The sequence below is a fragment of the Lontra canadensis genome, unplaced genomic scaffold (assembly GCF_010015895.1).
Source record: "Lontra canadensis isolate GAN:19392208 unplaced genomic scaffold, GSC_riverotter_1.0 scaffold184, whole genome shotgun sequence".
NCBI classification, from domain to species: Eukaryota; Metazoa; Chordata; class Mammalia; order Carnivora; family Mustelidae; genus Lontra; species Lontra canadensis.
The window spans coordinates 207,506-228,140 of record NW_022631178.1 but is presented as its reverse complement, the minus strand read 5'-3'; the positions used below and the strand labels follow the sequence as shown (position 1 = coordinate 228,140).

At 63.7% G+C, this 20,635-nt stretch overlaps 1 protein-coding gene across 1 annotated transcript in view; it reads right to left on the bottom strand.

Moving 5' to 3' along the window:
- Positions 1 to 120: 120 nt before the first annotated feature.
- The window catches only part of HCN2 (hyperpolarization activated cyclic nucleotide gated potassium and sodium channel 2), a 24,704-nt gene continuing 4,189 nt past the window's right edge, over positions 121 to 20,635 (bottom strand). Inside the window, exons 3-10 of the mRNA XM_032847088.1 lie at positions 20,114 to 20,598; positions 10,004 to 10,427; positions 9,374 to 9,535; positions 8,810 to 9,028; positions 7,559 to 7,705; positions 3,635 to 3,875; positions 3,299 to 3,463; positions 121 to 1,397 (exon numbers count right to left, since the gene is read on the bottom strand). Of these exons, the coding sequence (XP_032702979.1) occupies positions 694 to 1,397; positions 3,299 to 3,463; positions 3,635 to 3,875; positions 7,559 to 7,705; positions 8,810 to 9,028; positions 9,374 to 9,535; positions 10,004 to 10,427; positions 20,114 to 20,598 (2,547 nt within the window). The 3' untranslated portion in view covers positions 121 to 693. The remainder of the gene's footprint in view (positions 1,398 to 3,298; positions 3,464 to 3,634; positions 3,876 to 7,558; positions 7,706 to 8,809; positions 9,029 to 9,373; positions 9,536 to 10,003; positions 10,428 to 20,113; positions 20,599 to 20,635) is intronic.

Sequence of the window (20,635 nt, the reverse complement as noted above, 5' to 3'; positions counted from 1 at the left end):
GTCGTTTATTGCGCGGAATGGGGGTGTGGGGGTCAGGGGCGCGGAGCATGGCGGGGGCTGCTGCCTTGGCTGCCAGTACATTCATCTCGATGGCGGCCCGGCTGCGCCCCCGCGCCGCTGGGACTACCCGCCCCTGAGCGCGGGGCGCTGGAGAGGGCTGGGTGTGCCGGCTCCGGGGACGTGACCACGGGGCGCGCGTGGACGGGGGCCAGGCCGGTTATTGCGTGAGCGCAGGGGGAGGGGTGGGGGGGGCAGCAGGAAGCCGGCGGCCAAGTATTGCACTTAAAAAACACAATCCTCATCTGACGGGCCACCTGCGAGGGCGGGGGCGGGCAGGCCTCCACAACCATCTCCTGGCCACCAGGCCGTCCCCGTCCCCGTTTCACAGTTGGGGGAACTGAGGCACCGAGGTGAAGGGGGCCCCCTCGCTCGCACGCAGGCGAGGCCACCGCCGGTGGGGGGTGGGGGCAAGGATGATGTGGGTGGGCGCAGGGCGATGGGGGGCGTGGCGGGGGCTCAGAGGGGGCTGCCTTGCCGCCCCGGCCCGCCCGTCCGACTACGACTACCTGGAACTCCTCTATGGCTTCTGGGGCGGGCGGCCGGCGGCCGGGGCAGCGCGCAATGGCATGGCTTTGGTGTGGATGACGGCCCCGCCCCCGGCCCGCCCGGGCCCGCGGGGCGGCGTGGCAAAGGTCACAAGTTGGACGAGAGGCGCGAGCGCGCGGAGTCCAGCGGGTCGAGGCCGCCGGCGGCGCCGGGCGAGGCCGAGTCCCTGCGGTCCGGGCTGGGCGCCACGGCCCGGGGGGCGGGCGCAGGACCCAAGCGCGGCGTGGAGCTGCTGGCCGGGCGCGCCGAGGCCGCGGGGCCCGGGCCGGACGCGCCGTGGGGCAGCGAGGGCTGCGAGGCCGACAGCGGGCGCGAGGCCCGACTCAGGCGGCGCGCAGGGAGCGCGGGTCCGGCGCGGGGTGCGGCGGGGGAGCCGGGCGCGCCGCCGTAGGGCGAGGTCCGCGGCGCCCGGGGGCTGGCAGGCGCGCCGGGAGGACTGGCGGTGGAGGGCGCGGGCCCCGGCGAGGCGGCGGCGGAGGGCGCCGCTGCGGGACCCGGCGGCGGGCGGCGCACGAGGCGCGGTGAGCCTAGCGCCAGCGGCCCCACGAGCGGCCGCGCCACCTGCGGGCAGAAGCTCATGGCCACAGCTTGCTGCAGCGTGGCGATGGCCGAGGTGACCTGCGGCGGCGGCGGCGGCGGGAAGAGGCCCACGCGTGGGCCCAGCTCGGCCTGCTGCACCATCTCGCGGTCGTACTTGACGATCTCCTGGATGATGGCGTTCTCCTGGTTGTTGAACACGCCGGAGTTGAGGTCGTGCTGCACTTTGTGCAAGAGGATCGAGTTCTTCTTGCCTGGGGGCAGGGCAGGGCAGGGCCGTCAGCGGGGGCGCGCTCCTGGGGCTGAGCTCCGGGGCGGTGGCGGGGGGGGGGGGGGCGGGGGGCGCGCCGTGACGCGAGTGCGCGGAAGCCCCATCTACGTGCAGCCCGCAGGCAGGAGTGTGCGTGTACAGAGCATGGTACCCAGCGCCTGCTGCGTACAGTAAAACCTTTTTTATATACTGCGAACATACATGGAACACCTCCTGCATACAGCCAGCAGGTGCTGGGCGTCCGTTCTATACATCCCACTGCGAGTACCAGCTCCTGCTCTGTACTGCCAGTGTGCACAGACCACCTCCTGCATGCCACCATGAACCTGCTGGCATCACACACACACACACCTGTTGTAGATCATAAACATGCATGGAGCACCTTCTGTATACAGTAGGCACTGAGCACCTGCTGGATACAGCAAGCACGTGGAGGGCATGCAGGTGTTGGGCCCTCGTTCTGCAGACAAGCACACATGGGTCAAGAAACTGCTGCATCCGCGTAAGCACTCCCTGTATACAGCGAGCATGCTCAGGGCCCCTCCTGCCTATGGCCGATACCAACTGCCTGTGGTGCAGAGCAGACAGAACTGAGCACCTCCTGTATGCAGTAAGCAGGCATGACCTGCCGCCATGTACATACAGCAAGCAGACACCGAGTACCTGCTGTATTCAGCAGGCACTAATCCGGTACCTGTTTGTAGTAGGCACACAGAACACCCACGGCATAGACACGAGACACCTACTGTATACTGCCAGCTTGCCCCGAACACTTCTTGTATCCAGGAAACGTGTACTGTGCTCCCGCAGTATACAGCAAGCGCATGAAGTGTGTGCGGTGCTCACGAGGCAGGCCTTGCTGGACGGCAAGCCCGCGCTGTCCCTCCCATGTACTGAGTGCCCGCGGTGGGCGCCCCGCCGCACGCCAGGAGCGCTCGCCAGACACCGCAAGCGCCTCGAAGAGCCTTCGGCATGTAGCAAGCAAACCTAAGCATCTTCCACTTGCACACATGTGGAGCACCTACTGCATAGAGCAGACTGTTGAGTGCCTGCTGTATGTAAACATGAGTGGAATGCTTCCAGTCTCTCCTCCAACACCCGTGCACGCCACCCAACCCTCTTCCTCTAGCTCTTTATTCCCACGGACAGCAACGGGGCGCGGTCTGCCTGACGCAGACATCTGGTCCTCGGCGGGTCCTGAGGGCTCCACCTCTCCACCATTTCTGACATTACCCTCGGCCTCTCCCCACACCCAAGGCCACCACTTGAGGCCTCCGTCTCCCTCCTATAACCTACCTGCACTCGCACAGTGCAGATCCTATCGGCTCCTCCCCTGCCTAGCACCATCCGTGGCTTCCCACTGCTCCTGATTCACAGCCCAAACTCCTGCATCCACAGCTACTGGGTCCCGTGTGCCTGGTCCCTGCCTGCTTCCCCAAGCTCCCTCCTCCCAGCTTCTGCAGCTCTCTGGACCCCAGGCCTTGGCCTGTGCCGTGTCCACTCCCAGAACATGCCTTGTCCCTTCATACCTGACAACACTACTCCCAGCCTCCACCCAGCATCACAAGGAAGCCCGCCAGCCCCCCAGCCCCTCCTCTGTAGCATAAGCCCAAGCATGGCCTCCACGACAGCCTCCCAGTCCGGCAGCTACACCGACCGACACACTATAGGTGCTCCAGAAGCATCTCCCAAGGGAGCAGAAGTTCTGCACAACTGGAAACATGCCACACTCCCTCTTCCTTGGGAGACCAGGGCCATATCTGGCCACGGGCCAAAGCAGGTCAGAAAATCAGGTCTGGGGACTAGAAGGGCCCTGGAGGGTCCGTCGGCCGGGCCACGCCACCTCTTCACGGGCTGATGGCCCCTGGAGACCAGCCCACTCACCGATGCGGTCCAGGCGGTCGATGGCGACAGTCTCGAAGGCCCGCCGCATCATGGGGTACTCCTCTAGCACCTCGTTGAAGTTGTCCACGCTCAGGGAGTAGAGGCGGCAGTAGGTGTCAGCGCGCACGCTGGCCGTGCGCCGGCCCCGCGTCAGCAGGCAGATCTCTGCACGGGGCCCGGGCGGCGGCCTCAGCCCAGCAGGACCTCGGCCTCCAAGCAACACCTTCTTGCCCTCCCAGCCCTGGGGCCTCCCACCTGCTGCGCACGCAGCCCAGCCTCCTCCCCTCTGCTGGGGCGCACCTGCACCAGCACCCCTGTAGGCCCCCGGACGCTCACCCCCGAAATAGGAGCCATCGGACAGCTTCATCTCCTTGTTGCCCTTGGTGAGCACGCTGAGCACGCCGTGCTGGATGAAGTACATCTTCTTGCCCACGGTCCCCTCGCGGATGATGTAGTCGCCCGGCTGGAAGACCTCAAACTTGAGTTTGGTCAGCATGGCTGTGACAAAGTTGGGGTCGGCATTGGCAAACAGGGGCATCGAGGCCACCAGCTTCCGGCAGTTGAAGTTGACAATCTCCTGGAAGGGTGGGAAGCGGGGTGACACAGGGCCCAAGTCCTTGTCCCCTCTCGCCCTCCTTTGGGGGCTGTCTCCTCCTCAGACCCTCAGCTCTTAATCTACCAGAGGAATTTGACACCGTAGCCTGAAGCGGGCACCTTCCTTCCTGGGCGGACCCCGGAGGCTTGACCGCAAGACAGGAGCAAGACAAGACGTGTGCTGAGTGTCCGCCAGTTAACTCTGTTGGCCACACCAGCCAGTGCGATTAGGCAGGAAAGGCCATCAGAGACATAAGAACAGGGAAGGAAAACATGACGCCAAATCCCTTTACTATCTTCTTTAACATGCTGACCCAGAAGGGGAACCCAGAAGAATCCATGGAAAAGCACAGCGGTCCGAGGAGTCAACCCAAACAGCGAGCGATAACACAAAGAATCAGCGCACAAACCCGAGAACAGTCAAGGGCTCCGCGGCGGCAGAGGTCAGGGTGAGGGTGGGACGTCCCACAGTCGACTTGAGCATTAGTCACGTGAGGGTCCCACGCTCGCCCATCGAGTGCGCACACCCGGTAAGACGTGTTTCAGTCAAAGGGGGAGCTGAGCCTTCCAAACCGACAGCCCTCTTGTGTGCCAACGAGCCACGGAGAAGACGACGCAGCAGACGGGAGGACCCCGTTTACGCCCGCACAGAGCGCTGAGCAAGACAGCAGGGCTTGCCCTTAAGAGAGGTCCGGACCCGTCTGAGGAGAGCGTGCAGACACCCCGAGAGGCACGGCGGGACGCGGGCACGCACTCCGTGGTCAGGCAGAGCTCCTCACCGCCGTGAGGACGAGACGTCCACTCTCCCCACTCGTGGACACCAGTGCCCGGATCCCAACGATAATACCATCGGGTTTTTGGGAATTGCTGAAACTAGCCAAGGTCATTTAGAACAAATGAGCAAAAGTCGCAGGAAAGCCTGCTAGCGAGAAGAGCAGGGCGGTGGGGCGAGCCCTCCCACGCGCTGAGACCTGCCATCCAGCCCCCACCGCTCCATGGGGTTTGGCACACAGAGCAGACGGGACAGCGTGGAAGAAGTCCGGAGATCCAGCCCAGCACAAAGGGGCATGCCGGAGGCGGCCCCAGCAGTTATGAGGCAAAAACCAGACGTTTCAGCCCCAGAGCAGAAGATGAACGTGAATCCCCAGTAATCCCAAACTATCCACCGATAATCCCAAAGCGAGATGTGCAGAAAAAACCCAACCGCACAAGTCCTACAAGGAAGTATGGGTGAGCCCCCAGATCGGGGTGAGCACAGCAAGCATGCATGTGCACCTGCTGTATACAGCATGAGCCCCCAGATGTGGGTGAGCACAGCAAGCAGGCATGTGCACCTGCTGTATACAGCATGAGCCCCCAGATGTGGGTGAGCACAGCAAGCAGGCATGTGCACATGCTGCATGCAGGTATTGGGGCCTACTATGTACAGCACGTATGTACGGAGTGCCTGCTGTATACAGAGAGTAGGTACTGAACTCCCACCCTGTACAGAAATCAGGGACTGAGTATCTGCTGTGTAGAGACAATGGATGGCACCTGCTGGGTACAGAAAGGAGAGCGCGAACACCATCCACGCACTCTGTACGGCAATCACACATGTCACACCTACTGTATACAGCAAGCACTCGTGGAGCATGAAAATCCCACATGGCCGCCCCAGATGCACCTCTCACCCACGCATTTGGGGTGGGTGTCCCTCCCAGCGGGACTGGACCCTGCCCTCACCCCTCAGCCCTGTCCCAAATGCACAAGCAAACGCACAAAGGTGAGTGCCATGCATGGCCGCCTGCGGAGCTTGGGGACCCTGGGGCCACCAGCCCTGGGGGCTCGCTGCCTGGAGGACCTCGCAGCAGGAAGGGTCCAGCAAAGGGAGCTCAGAGAGGGAGCACGCCTTTGCTGTGCGTTAACAAAGAACACGGAAGATACAGCAGGAGCAAATCAGGTAGAGGGTCAGGATAGAAGCCAGAAATTTTCTGAATGCATATGTTTTTGTAAATTCAACCTTGGAATTGCATAAACGCTTAAATAATTACCAAATCTGGCTTGCGAGGGGCTGGGGGAAGGCAACGGGGAGTGGTGGCTTGCAGCCATGGGGGCGAGGTGCAGTGTGCTTAGACAGTGGTAATGGCCCCACTAGAACCTAAGGGACTGCGGGCCAGCTGGCAGGCTCAGCCTGTGGAGCTTGGGGCTCTCAATCTCCCGGCCCTGAGTTCGAGCCCCACACTAGGTACAGAGATGACTGAAAATGAATAGTTAAAAAAAAAAACACCCAAACGGGGGCCCCTGGGGGGCTCAGTGGGTTAAGCCTCTGCCTTTGTCTCAGGTCATGATCCCAGGGTCCTGGGATCGAGCCCCGCATCGGGCTCTCTCTCAGCGGGGAGCCTGCTTCCCCCCTCTCTGTGCCTGCCTCTGCCTGCTTGTGATCTGTGTCTGTCAAATAAACAAAATCTTTAAAAAACAAAACCAAAAAAACCCCAAACTATGGGATTCTTACGTCTTACGGGCTGTGGGCTCTCCCTCTGAGGGAGTGATCCGGAACAGTTAAGCGTTCTGTGTGAGGTGGAGCACAGTGCCTGCCTCGTGGGAGGCAACGGCCCCCACCCTCAGAAGAAGTGGCAGCCCTCACCGAGCAGCAGCAGCGCCCAGGACCCGTCCCCGCCCCACCCTCCCCCCCCCCGCCCCGTCCCCCTCCTAGTCCTTGCCCTGGTCCGCAGGACGCGCGTCATTTTTCCCTCCTCAGGGCCTTGGCCCCGGCTGTGCCTGCCACCTGGGACACCTTCGGGCTCGCCTGGCCTCGCTCAGACGTCACCGTCCCCATCCCCCATCCTTCCCGGAGCTGCTCCTGCCCCCGGCGGTCACTGCTGTGCCCCTGCCCCCCGCCGAAGGCACAGGGTGGAGCTCAGAGCAGGCGCCCAGCTACCACCTGGTCAGGGTTGTGGGCTTAATCCTGCCCCCCAAAAACACATGTTCAAGTCCTGACCCCTACTGCCTGTGGACAGGACCTCGGCTGGAAATAGGGTCTTGCAGGCATCATTGGTTAACACGAGGTTGCACTGGAGTAGCCTCACCCTGAACCTAGCGACAGGTGTCCTCATAAGAGCGGGGACACAGGCACACGGGGGAGGAGGCCACATGACGGCAGAGGCAGCGATGGGATGGGGGGATGGCCACACGCAGAGGGACACCAGGAGATGCGAGATGCAGGAAGGACCCTGTCCTGGAGCCTCCAGAGGGCATGGGACCCCATGACACCTGGGTCTGGGATTTCCAGGCTCCAGAACGTGACAGAGGCCATGCCCGTCGTCAGAAGCCCCCCGCTGGTGGGAACCAAGTTGCTCTGGGCACCCTGCCCGACGTCACACCGGCCATGAGGGGCAGAGCTCGGACAGTCAAGACCGACGACCACACTGGGTCCGCCTACTCCCGTCAGCCTCTCCCCCGTGTCCCCCCCGTCTAGCAAGGGAGCCCAGGCGGGCTAAGTGGGATGAGACAGAGGCTGTTGGGGGAACCCATGGGGCATCGTGGGGGTGCAGCACGGGAGGGCTCCCGGCCGCTGAGAGTGCGTAGACGCGGCCCGCCGACACTGCGTGGGCTAACCCATCTCTGGGACAGGGAGCCTGGCAGTCCCTATTTCCAGCCGAGGGTCCCCAGCGAGGGTGGCCTCACCTCCCGCAGCGGCCCGTTGAGCTCCCCCAGGATGCTGTCCTCGTCGAACATTTTGCCCTGGTAACGGTGCTCGTAGTAGTCGTGGATCTTCTGGCGGAAGTCAGCGGGCAGCTTGTGGAAGGACATGTACTGCTCCACCTGCTTATACTGCACAGCGGGGGGGGGTGGGGAGTGGTCAGTGGCTCCACCTCCGCCCCCCCCCATCCTGCTTCAGCCCACATGGGACTGCCGGCTTTGACAACAATGACAGCAAACACGGGGGCCCCGAAAATCAGAATTTCAGATAATACAGAAGTAGTTACAGGCGTCCTGTGCAAAGTATGGACGAGCTTACACTGAGAAGAGTCACCCCTGTGTTCTGAATTTTATCTGGCAGCCCAACCCCCCAGAAAGGGAAGTACAGCTTGACTCGAGACCCTTGCAGTAAGTAGGCTGGACTGGATCCCTCAGGTCCCCAGAGATCCTGGGTGGAATCCCCTAGGCTCACCTCTCCAAAGATCTTGCCAGAAACTAGCCGCTCAGCCCTCCTGATCAGGGCGGGGGTGCCAGGCCCTGCTGTCCCCAGGATGGTGCTCCCAGGGGTGCCCCATCCAGTTTCCGCCCCGGCTGTGCCCGGACACAGCTGCCCTGAGCTCAGCGGAACCCGTGATGCCGGCGGGTGGCAGCGCCAGCTCATGTCTGGGTATGAGGCCCGTGGCTTCCGGACAGCCGGGATTCCTGGCACCAGGCCCAGCTGACCCGGCTGACCCAGCTGGCACTGCTTGGGGCAGTGGCCGTGGGGGGCACTCACAGCTGCCCAGCCAGAGCGGCCACTAGGTAGCAGTGCAGGACAGACGGACTGGTGTCCAGGAGGGCCAGCACCTGGGGCCATTGCCCCCTCAGCCCTTCCCTGACCCCCAGCCCTAGGACCAGCCCTGTGAAGGCTGCCCCCACTCAGAGGCCGGGTCTGTGGGCCCAGCCCCTGAGCGTGTCCTCCAGCGACCCTTCCCTGCCCCAGCACCTCCCAAGCTGTCCCAGAGACCCTGGGGTGTGCCCCGCCCCCTGGACAGCCCCTCTCTGGGCTCCAGACTGCCCTCCCTCAACGTGCCCCAGAACTTCCGGGCCCTGCTAGTCACGGCCACAGACCTCTCAGGGTCCTCAGCCCCTACAGCTCCCCACCCCCGCCGGCCCCGATCTAAGCTCTGCACCGCAAGCCGGGGAGGCGGGGAGGCGGGGAGGCGGGGCGGCCCCCCAGCACCCCCCTCCCCAGACCTTCTCCTGGTACTGGCGCCGGGAGGAGTCCAGGGACTGGATGAGCGCGGTGGCGTGGCCGATGAACATGGCGTAGCACGTGGCGCCCACAATCATGCTCAGCATCGTCAGCCAGATGTCCGTCATGCTTTCCGGGGCCTGCCGCCCGTACCCGATGCACAGCATGTGGCTCATGGCCTTGAAGAGCGCGAAGGAGTAGAGCTCGCTCCACGAGTGGTTCTGCAAGGCCGTGGGGGGGGCCGGTGGGAGGGGGCTCACGGCCCTGGGGGAGGGGGCGGGGGCTAGGGTGCTCACGCCCCGGGGAGTCCCTTGACCCCAGACCCGTCCCCCAGGACCCTCCGGACGCCTGGGCCTGAGTCTGGCCCCCCACACTAGCCCCTGTTAACAGGCGGCGTCTCAGGCGGGAACCCACAGGCGCTCGGGCCTCCCTCTGTGCTCCCGACGTCTCGTTGCCCGCGCACAGCTCGCCCACGGGGGGCTCGGACCGGGCGGGAGCTGCCGCTCGGACGACGGCGTGGAAGTCGCGCGCGGAGCCCCCCGCGCCCGCCGGCGGCCGCGGCTCACCACCATGCCGTTGATGGAGACCCAGCAGTTGCGCGGGAAGTCCTGCAGCATGGGCACCAGGAACTGCAGGCAGCCGTCCCAGTGGCACAGCAGCAGCATCATGCTGATGAGGTTGCAGATGCGCATGACCGCGCTCGCCAGGTCGTAGGTCATGTGGAAGATCTGCGGGGGCGGGGGGAGCGGGCGTCAGGGTCCCCCCCACCGTCCCGCCGCCGCCGTTTCTCCCGGGCCGCGGAGCGGGGGCGTGGCGGAGCGGCCCCGACAGGTGCGCAGGCGCCCCCGCCGCCCTCGGGGTTAGCCGATGTCCCAGCCCAGAGAGCGTGGCCCGGGTCGGAGCCTCGGAGCAGCCCCAGAAACCGGGGAGGGATGGGGGGGCGACATCGTCCGGCTTGGGTCCGAGGACATGGGCGGCAGGGGTCAGGTGACTCTCCGCGCTGAGCGGGTCCGACTTCGGGGAGGGGGTGCCGAGGGGGCCGTGGATCCTGCTTTTCCAGCGCGCAGGGAAGGGAGAGCGCGACTGCAGCACGGGTCCCCGCCCGCGACCCCCGGCTCAGCGCCTGTCTGCCCCCGCGCCCCCCGCGCGCCGCCCCCCCGCCGGCCCCCGCGCCCGCCCGGCGCCCGCCCGCGCACCTCCTCCCACTGGTGGATGTAGCGGATGAGGCGCGAGAGCCGGAGCAGCCGCAGGAGGCTGAGGATCTTGGTGAAACGCACGATGCGCAGGGCGCGGGCCGTCTTGTAGACCTCGGAGTCGATGCCCTTCTCCACGATGAGGAAGATGTAGTCCACGGGGATGGAGGACACGAAGTCCACCACAAACCATGTGCGCAGGTACTTCTTCTTGATCTTCTCGGGGTCCAGGATGATCTCCGTGTTGTCCTCTATCACGATGCCCGTGCGGAAGTTCAGCACCAGGTCCATGAGGAAGAACGTGTCCGAGACCACGTTGAACACGATCCACGGGGCTGTGGTCTCGTCCTTGAAGAAGGTGATGCCCACAGGTATGACGATGAGGTTTCCCACCATGAACAGCAGCATGGTGAAGTCCCAGTAGAACCTGGGGGGAGGCGCGGGCCGTCACGCCTCCAGGCCTCGGGGACACCTAGCCCTTCCCGGGTCCAGATGGCCCCACCTCACACCTGCGCCTGCCTTCGGGGACCAGGCCGGACCTCACCTGCTGCAGCAAAGCCAAGACTTTGGCCTTGAATCACAGTTAGTGTGTACCCCAGCTCCAGGAAGCTCTCCCGCCCCCGGACGGCACCCCACTGCCCGCTGGGCTCCCCCAGCCCGCATCCGGCTGACCCAGCTCCCACTTTCCCTCCTGGAAGAAGCAGGAGACCGGACAGAGGCCAGGAGATGGCCCCCAAGCTGGTTATGTTTCCCATGACCAAAAAGGTCCAAGGGTTCAACACAGGGTTAGCGTCCAAAAAATCCACTCTGGATGAGAAAGGAGAGGGGAGACAAGCAAGGAGGAGGGGGCAGCGGGGGAGGGGAGTGGAGAGCAGGCACCGTGGGGTGCAGCAGGGGCTGGGGGCAGGCGGGAGGGGGCGGGGCAGGCAGGATCCAGAGTCCAACACCTTCTGGACAAGCTGCGCTCCCACGTGAAGACAAAGAAGGGGGGACCCTTGGGGGCGGGAGGCAGCAAGGAAGAGGCGGGGCACCCCCACACCCACGGCAGCTGCAGGGCTGCCTGGGAGGCGGGAGGAGCTGAGGGGCAAGACATTCAATGGGACAGAGTCACCTGAAAACCTGAAGATGGGTTGGGGTTTGTCTCACTCCCAACTACCCCCAGGGCAGATGCACATCCCTGGGGTCAACTCAAAACTCCGCCTGGGAGTGCTCTCAGAGAGAGGCCTGTCCACGCAAGGCGCATCTGCCGCTGGCCGAGCAGGAGCCCTGCGTGAATCCTGGGGCCCACGGACAGGTGCCCAGCACGTAGGCATCGAGAAAACGCCCATCAGAACTACTCCAAGGAAAAACCATTCTGTTGGCTCCTCAAAACTGTAAACAGAGGGCGCTTGGGGGGCCCTGTTGGTTGCCTTCAGCTTGAGTCAGGGTTCCGGGGTCCTGGGGATCAAGCACCACCGAGCGGGGACCCTGCTTCTCCCTCTGCCCCTCCCTACCGCTCAAATAAATAAATAAAATCTTTAAAAAAATGTAAACAGAATTACTGCCTGACCCAGCAATTCCGCCCCCGGGTGTGAATCCCAAGAACTCAGAGACAACCGCACAGCATGTTCCCAGGGGTACGATTCACAACAGCAGAGGGAAGCTTGTGTGGGTCTATGATCCACACACGGTCCCTACGAGCGGGAGCGTCCCTGGCCTCTAGTAGGAGCGAGGCCCCCATGCCTGGCGCCAGGGACGGACCCCGAGCCCACGACGCTCAGGGAGGGAACCAGACACAGGAGGCCACACGGGGTGTGAGTCCACACGTGTGACACATCCAGACCAGGCTCGTCCACGGACTGGAAGGGGGCTCGCGGGGGCCGGGGAGAGGGAGGGGGCTGGGGGCAGAAGATGAATGGGGAGAGGTTCTGTTTGGGAGGATGAGAGAGTTCCGGACGTGAACGGTGGTGATGGCTGTGCACCACTATGGTTGTACTTAATGTCGTTCAATTGTACATTTTTAAATGATTAAATGCCAGCCTCTATGTGTTTTAGACACACACACACACACACACATATCAACACTATAAAAACACAAGGAAAACTGAGAGCACAGGATGGGGGGTCTCAGTGATGAGCAGATGCCCCAGATCTGGGGTTGGAGCCCATACTCCCTGCCTAGATTCAGTTAAAGGAGGGTCTCAAATTTTGAACAGTCTTTTATTTTATTTTGCTTACTTAACAGTGTGAGGAGTGACCCCCAGCCCCAGATCACGTCAACCTGGCTAGCTCCCTCCGGGTCTCCAGCCCCCAGCCCGCCCCAGCCCGCAGTGTGCAGGGCTCTCCCAGGGGCCCAGCACCCCACCCCTGATCATGGCTGGGGGGTCCCGCATGCATTTAGAGGAGGCTCAGTCACACATGGGCAGGACTGGGCCCCTAAGACCCTCAGAAGCTGCCCCTCCCTGACTCCCCCTTCCTGGATGACTGAAGAGTGGACTGCAGTTCCCAGGGCTGGGGGACTCGCCCAGACTGGCAGAGGCCGTGAGCTCCAACCCTGGCTTGGCTGCAGGGAGTGGCAGGCCCCTCTCTGGACAGCACTGCGAGGTGCCAGCAGCCGGGCCTGCAGACAGACCCAGGCGCTCCACCTCGGGCAAGAGATCCCAAGGAAACTGTCCAAGAGGAAGAGAAAAAAATTAAAAACCAATTTGTACCAAGATGTTCACAGTAGCTCAGTCTTCGAGAGCCAAAGGCTGGAAGGCACCCAGCGTCTGACACCTTGGTGGCAGCAACCAGACCTGGGTTGACACCCGCTTTTCGGGCCGGCTGGCAGGTCTCGCTTGGGCAAGTCCCGCAGCCCCGAGGCCCTCACTCTCCCCTCCCTCAGGGAGGCTCCGGCAGCCTCTGAGGGTCCTGCGGGGCCACACCCGGCGCGGGGAGCCTTCTCTGAGCGGCCCGGATGGGGCACGGTGGGTGCGGGAAAGCCTGGGAAGCGGACGAGGACCTCCAGCGCAGGGATGGCCAGGATCTGGGATTAGGGGCCCCCCAGCTCCCCATTCTCACCGCCCCCCCCACCGTGCTTCCCTGGTGCTTAGAGCTTCTAACCCCACCCCCACCTCTGTGAATGGAGTCCTGTCCTGCCTCCTCCCCCGACTTGGGGCACAGACCCCAGGACAAAGCAAGCAGGAAAGAGTAACTGAGAAGGCCAGAGGGCCTAGAACCTCTGCGGGGGAGCCTAGAAACCACAAGAGTGCCTAGAAACCGTGGGGTGGGGAGGACTAGAAACCACCAAAGGACCTCAAAAGCAGGGGGGAGACTAGAAACTACCAGGGAGAGCCTAGAAACTGGGGGGGGGGCGGCTAGAAACCACCAGGGGGGGGCCTCAAAACCAGAGGGGAGACTAGAAACTACCAGGGAGAGCCTAGAAACCAAGGTGGTGGTGGGGTGGGGGGACGACAAGAAAGCACCAGGGAGAGGCTGGAAACAATCTGCCTGGAGTGTGAGGTCCTCCTCCACGGACATTTTCTCCCTTCCTCCTTCTTTTTCTTCTTCTTCTTCTTCTTTTTTTTTTAAGGTTCTGTGTTTTATTTTTATTTTTTATTTTATTTTTTGAAGATTTTATTTGTCAGAGACAGAGCGAGCACAAGCAGGGGGAGCAGCAGAACAGGGAGCCCGATGCGGGGCTTGATCTCGGGACCCCGGGATCACCACCTGAGCCGAAGGCGGACGCTTCCCTGACGAAGCTCCCCGGGTGCCCCTCTCTCCTTTATTCTTGGGGCGGGGGTTGGGCCAGGCACCACGCTTCTGCACCGACAGACTAGAGAGGTGACCCAGCCAGGGAGGGGGGCAGAGTGGAGACCCACGCCTTCCGGCTCCAGGACCTGAGCTCTGGCCTCAGCCTGCCTGTTTGGGGTTGGGGTCCCATCTACTGCCTGTGGTCCCTGGGGAATGACTGCTGGCCCTGCCACTCGGAGCTGCCGGTCTTCCCGGGCTGGGTAGGGCCCCCTGGGTTTATGAGGAGTCGGGAGTCGAGGTCTGGCAGCTGCTGGGGAGCTCAGGGCAGCTCTGGGCAGAACGGCCCAGCCCCGGGCCATCATTAGGGTGACCGCCCACTCCAACCAGATGCCCCCACATGGGCCCAGAACCCTGACCCTTGTCCTCTCGAGCCCCGGGTCCCTCTGGAAGGGAGTAGGAGGGCGAAGAGGGGCCCCGTGCAGACCCACCGAGGGGAACCTGAGGGTGGGGGCGACCGATCCAGGGGACAGAGGAGCCCCTGCCCCGACCCCTCCCCTGACCTTGCTCCTGGCCTGCGTGGCCTGGGGTGAATCTCTCTCTTCTGAGCCTCAGGGCCTCATCAGCCCAGACCTTTCCCTGACTGGGCCACCCCAGCATGCCGGGGGGACACGGACCACAGGGGTCCCCCGGGGCAGCCAGTAGGTGCTGGTCCAAGGTCAGCTTTCAGCATCCGCGGCCCTCAGTGACTATAATTCAATCCCGTATCGCACAATCTTTCCTGACAAATCACAGGGAGGCCCCAGTGGGGTCCCTGCTTCTGTGGGAACACCCAGATCCCTACCATTGTGTCTCCAGTGCAACCCCGGGAGCGCAGCAGCCTCATTCACAGAGAAGGGCGGGCTGGGGCGACGCAGGGCCCCCCTGAGTCCCCAGGGAGTGCAGGGCTCTGCGGCAGGGACCCCAGCCTGGACCCTGCAGCTGGGAGAGGGCCCCAGAGCCCTGTCCTGGGCACAGCACACACCCCCCCAGGGGCACGGGTCCTGGCACTGACACCATCCTGACCCTGTTCCCGCTGGAGCTGTTGCCCTTCCTTTCTCTGGGCTCGGATGAGAGCTGAGTGGGAGAAGCCAGGTGCCCAGACTGCTCCTCCAGCAGGACCGGGGGGCACAGGCAGCACCCCCGTGTCCCCCTCCGCAGGATCAGGCAAATCTGAGGAGATCAGGGCCCAGATGGGGGTGATTAAGGGAGAGCTGGTGATGGAGGATTAGGGGCCTGAGCCCTCCCATGAGGAGATACAGATCCCAGTCAAGTGTCAAGGATTAGTAAAGGAAGCTGCCTAGGTTCCGCCCAGATTCCAGGGTGAGCCTGAGAGGGGCAGGCTGTGGGGGCAGGGGGTAGGCCAGGTGTGAGGACACTTGGTGGCCACACAGACCCAGCTCTCCCCTGGTGCTCCAGCCTGGAATGGGGCAGATAGGCCTTCCACAGAAACAGTTAAGTGGATGGGATCCTCCAGAGGGTCACAGGTTAGCGGGGGGTGGGGGGGTGCTTCTCAGAGGGTGTGGAGCTTGGGTAGATGATGGAGAAGCAGCTGTTTGCAGGCAGAGGAAGCAGCAGTGCAAAGGTCCTGTGGCCTCAGTGGGATGTCCCCTCTCAAGGCCAGCCAGGTGGCCTGGTGCTGCAGAGGGGAGAGAAGATGGCGGGGGAGCCAAGCTCTGTGGGGCCTTGGGAGGCTTTAAGTGAGAGGGAAAGACAGACAACTATGTATCCTGGGAAGCCCGTGCTGGCAGTGGGAAGGTCAGGAAGGGGGCAGAAGCAAGAGTCCAAGAGGGAGATGGGGTGGCCTGCGCTGGGTGGATTTGGGGCAGGCTTCTTGAGGGGGGAAACGAGGCAGGGTGTGGCATGCACCCTACCCCGAGCAGACCCCTGGTCCTGCCCAGGCCCCATGATGCTGAGGTCAGGGGCTTGGAGATGGGAAGTTTTTAAAGCAGAGACCAGAGGGGTGCCTGGGTGGCTCAGTGGGTTAAAGCCTCTGCCTTTGTCTCAGGTCATGATCCCAGGGTCCTGGGATCGAGCCCCGCATCGGGGTCCCTGCTCAGCGGGGAGCCTGCTTCCCCCACCCCCCACCCCCGCCTGCCTCTCTGCCTGCTTGTGATCTCTGTCAAATAAATAAAAATAAAATCTTAAAAAAAAAAAAAAAGCAGGGACCAGAAATTCTAAATTCTGGCAGGAAACCTCTGGAGAAAAGAGGGGGACCTCAACCACAGCTGGCCTCTTCCCTCTCCTTCCAATGGACCATGGAGCTTCCTTCCTCCCACCGGGTGGGCCCTGCGCAAGTGGATTTGTCCCCTGTCCCTACCCCACCCCACAAGACCCACGCTGGGTCCACAGCCCGGGAAAGCCTCGTCCCGCCCTGGCCCCCACCACACCCCAGATAATGCAGGATTTATTCTCATGAGCTAATGCAGGATTTGCAGAAAACACAACATACTGATCTCCCGAGGATCCGCCAGGCCATCTGGGGTGGGAAACAGGGGCCTCTTGTCCCATTGGTTTCTTCAACCCAGCCCCTCCAACATCCCATTCCCCCTGGGGACCCCCAGGGGAGGTCAGCACCCACTGGCCCTGGTTTGGTCTAAATGCCTCTGAGGGGCAGGAAAGGGACCAACTCATTTCTTTTGCCCTCACACCAGGCTTCCCAGAGATAGACAATCGGGAACATCGAACTGAAGACCAACAGTGGCAGGAGAGACTCAAGTCAGACCTCGGGCACTTGCAGACTTAGGGATGGGTTGAAAGCCACACGCCCAAACTCTGGGGCGATGAGGGCTCTTGGCCCCTGGATCAGTGCTGGTCCAGGGGAAGGGAACAGGAATTAACTGCATTTCTTTTCTTGCTATCTTGGAGGGGAGGGGCAGAAGGCCCTGTCAAGGCCTTGGGTACTCAGTGAGGTTCTGGCCGTGGCTGTAGGCTTCCCCACTGGCCCCAGGGCTGGTCCCCGCCTCATCCTCTGGTCCTGACATCCTTCCCAACTCAGGAACGGACTGTGGGGTGCCCCGAAGGAACATCAAGGCTTCCGCAGCTGATGGTTCCCTCTGTCCCTTGAACTTGGTCCTCCAGAGCTCATCCCCTGCCCCGGGGAAGCAGCTAGAGCATCTCCGTGGCCTTCTCTGTGCCGGCACCAGAGCTGCCCACAGGCTGGGTTTTCCGGGTGAAGAGACAGCCTCAGAAGGGGCCGGTCGGGTCCAAAGGGCCCCAGGAGTGAGAGTCACCATCCCACTGGCTTGGGCACGGGCCCCATACATGTCTCTCAGCGAGCCCACAGACACTCCAGACCCCAGGAAGGGACAGGGCCTCGATGGGCCTCATGCCCATGGCAGTGGCTGAGAGGCAAGCAAGCCACACAAGTGGAAAAGGCCACTTCTAATGAGAATGGCAGGGCAAACACACGTGAGAGGGAAAGGGAGAGGGCCCAGAGGAGGCAAGGGGTGAGCTGGGAGACCAAGGGTCAGAACTGGGGGTGAGGGCATGTGAGGGCAAGGGGGCAGCACGTGCAAAGGCACCACTCCGGGGAAGCGGGGAGAGGGGGTGGCGCAGCAGAGAAAGGCACCCCTCTTGCTCCCACCACCGCCTCTCACGTTTGGGGAAACCAAGGCAGGGAGGCCCCAAGGGGACTCATCCCCAGCCATGGGCAGCACAGGGCCTGGCTGCAGACGGCCCCAAACACCGTCCATCACTGGGGCCTGGTCCGGGAACACCATAGGCTCCTGCCTTCAGTTGGGCCTTTCCCCAGGAGGCGCTCCCCACCCATTCCCATTGGTCAAGAGCCTCCCCGCCCCCGAGGCCCCCCCGCAGCTGCCACGGGAAGGCCCTCGGGAAGCCAGAGCTCAGGCAGGTGGAGACATGGGGGCTTTGCACAGGGAAGCTGGAGGCCGGCGGGGGCGCCTCCCTCCCTTTCCAATCCTGTACAGTACGTGGGCACAGGCACCAGAGGCCGTGGCGTCTGCACATTCGGGTGAGATTTAAAAGGGGGCAGGGAGGAGAAGTAGGCCTGGAAAGGCCCCTCGCCACTGCTCTGTGAGTAGTTTCCAAAAAACTCATACACACGGAAACAGAGCCAAGACCCACAGCCCACCTCCCGCTGCTCGGGTAGCTCCAACAGTCCCCAGAAAGCCTTGTTCCTCCCACTGCTTCCTGGCCCGGATGGGACGTGGCCAGAGCCCAGGCCGCCTGGCGGTTGAGAGTGCGGACACCGGGGCCAGACTGCCTCACTGCGAACTCCTGGTTTGCCCCTGACTGGCTGTGAGGCATTGGGCAAGTGGCTTTTCCTCTCCGTGCTCCCTTCCCTGAAGAGTGGCAGCACCCACCTCACGGCGGACATGAGGACTGAATCAGTATTAGGAAGGCGCTCCCACAGCACCTGGCCCACGAGGACCTCAGGGAGCTTGGGGTCCTGAATCAGAAGGGCCTAGATGGGGCACACGGGGCACTGTGGAGGCCCCACCGCATCCCAGCTTGGAAATAACTTAAGTTTTCCATTTGACAGTGTCTCCCCCAGTCCCAACGACAGCCACACTCCCCACCCCTACTTGCTCAACCCTGTTGTACAGTTTATCTGCTCAGCTCAGACCTTGTGGCCTGCCCAGATTCTCACAGGTGACTGTGCTCAAGACAGCCCAGGGACCAGGAGGCCCAGCTCCCTGGCACATCCTCACCTCAGACGCAAAGTGCCCCAGGGCCACCCACTGCTGTTGCGGTGGTGGGGAGTTCCTGCAGGCAGACAAGCTGGAGAAGACCCAGGGCGATGGCTATGTTTTGCAGCCACCTCCCCTGCCCACTGCGTCCCTGATGTCGCTTCCCAGCCAGCTGGCCAGGTCACAGGAACATGAGTGGAGACACTGACCCAAGCTCTCCCAGCCCTAGGACCACCTACAAGGGAAATGCAGGTCAGGACCAGCCAGATGCACCCCATCTGGAACACACATCCCCAGGTCCCCTCACCCCTGGCCTCTCTCTAAAAACTCAGGCCACTGGTCAAGACTGTCTTCACTCCCCCCCCCCTCCAAGGGTAAGGAGTTGGAATCCCAGTTTGGCCCTGACTCGTGTGCCCCTGGGGCCTCCACTTCCCAAGCCATTGAGCACGGGAGCTGCGGAAGGTCCAGGACAAGGGAGAATCCCACAGCCCCCCTTCTGAACTCTGGACATCCGGGAGCAAGTGCACCGGGCAGGGGGGCGGGGGTGGCGGTGCTCAGGCTGGGGTGGGGGGCAGGCAGGGCTTGTGAAGAGCCCGAGGCCAGGGGCCAGGACAGCCTTCTTTGGGCGCTGTCCGTGGTGCTGAAACCCCGGTGGCCCGGAGCCTGGCGGGCGGGGCCTGTGGAAACGGTGGGAATGGCACCTCACCCCTCCTTCACGGATACACAACTTCACAGGCACACACACTGTGCACACGGCTCAGCTCCTACCGACTGCCCAGCGATGTACACCCACCCCAGGCACACGCACCCCATCTCTCCCAGCACATCTACCACGCAGACACACCCCTAGGGACCCGCCTGCCCCCCAGATCACTCGGCCTATGGCCCAAGGGCCCACGCCCCCTGCAGTCACATGCTTGTGATCACACACACACACACAGCCTGCAGTGATACGGTTCACACTTGCAGGCCACAGGGAGCGTGCCCAGGAGCAAGAACCACAAACATATGCGGCTGTGACCTCACACTGGGCCTTGCTCTGAGCCTTTCCACGCATCAACCGCCTTAATCCATATCCACGTCTACACACCCACTGACACATGGGCACACCACCCAGTGGCTCCAGCTGCTGCGGCTCAGAGAGGGCAGCTTGGGGACCCCAGCACACTCAGCGCCCTGTCCTCAAAGTACCCAGGCCCAGGGGCCCTGAACGAGCCTCCCTGAGGTGTGGACTGCAGGTGGAGACAGTGGGAGAGGGCCATGTTCCCTTAACCCCTTCTCTGCCAGCCTCTCCCAGACACGTCCTTCCCGGGCGCCCTTCCTTCCTCCTTCCTTCCGCTCTGCCGCCTCCCCGGCGCCTACGTTCCCCTCTATTCGTCCTCTCCGCCCCTCCGCGCTCAGACCCTGGTCCTGCCGCCCGTGACGCGCGCCCATCCCGCAGGGAGGGAGATGTCAGGGTGCGTGGGAGGGGGCGCGCCGGGGTCACCGCCGGAGCCTGCGCGCGCTTCCCAGTCCCCCTCTAAGGGCGGAGCCTCGCGCGCCCGGGCCATTACCGGGCGGGTTCCGGACGCGCCCGAGGTCACCGAGGGGCCCCGAGGTCACCCACGGGGCGCGCAGCCCCGCCCTCCCCGAGGTGCGCCAAGGACGGCCCCCGCGCGCGTCCGCTCGCGGTGCCCCCTCCGCGCCGGCCGGCCCCTCCCGGTGGCTGTACCTGAAGTCGCTGTACGGGTGGATGATCCAGGCCCCCGCCGACTTGACGCGCTCCTGCTCGCGCTCCACGGCCTTCTGGCTGCCGAACATCCGCAGCGAGAACTTGTTGACGCCCGGCTGCAGGAGCGCGCCGAACTGGCGCTGCATGAAGCTGGCCTGGCTGCCGCGCGGCTCCCCTGCGGGGCCCGCCTCCTCGCTGCCCGCTTCGTCCGCGGGCCCCGGCCCCGCGCCCGGGCCCGGCGCGGGCCCCGCGGCGGCTCCGCGGCACGAGAACGACACCTTGGACCCCCGCGCCGGGCCCTCAGGCCCCGCGGGGCTGCACTGCGGCTCGCCGCGCCCGCACTCGCCGTTCGGGCTGCCCTTGGCGGTGCTCGCCGCGCCCGGGGTGCCCGGGCGGCCGCACGAGCTGTCGCGGCTGCGGAGCCGGGCCCGCGGGCCGCCCTCGTCCGTCGCCTCCGGGGGTGCCGCCTCGGTCCGGGGTGGCTGCTGGGGGGGCACGGGCCCGGCGCCCGGGGGGGGCGCG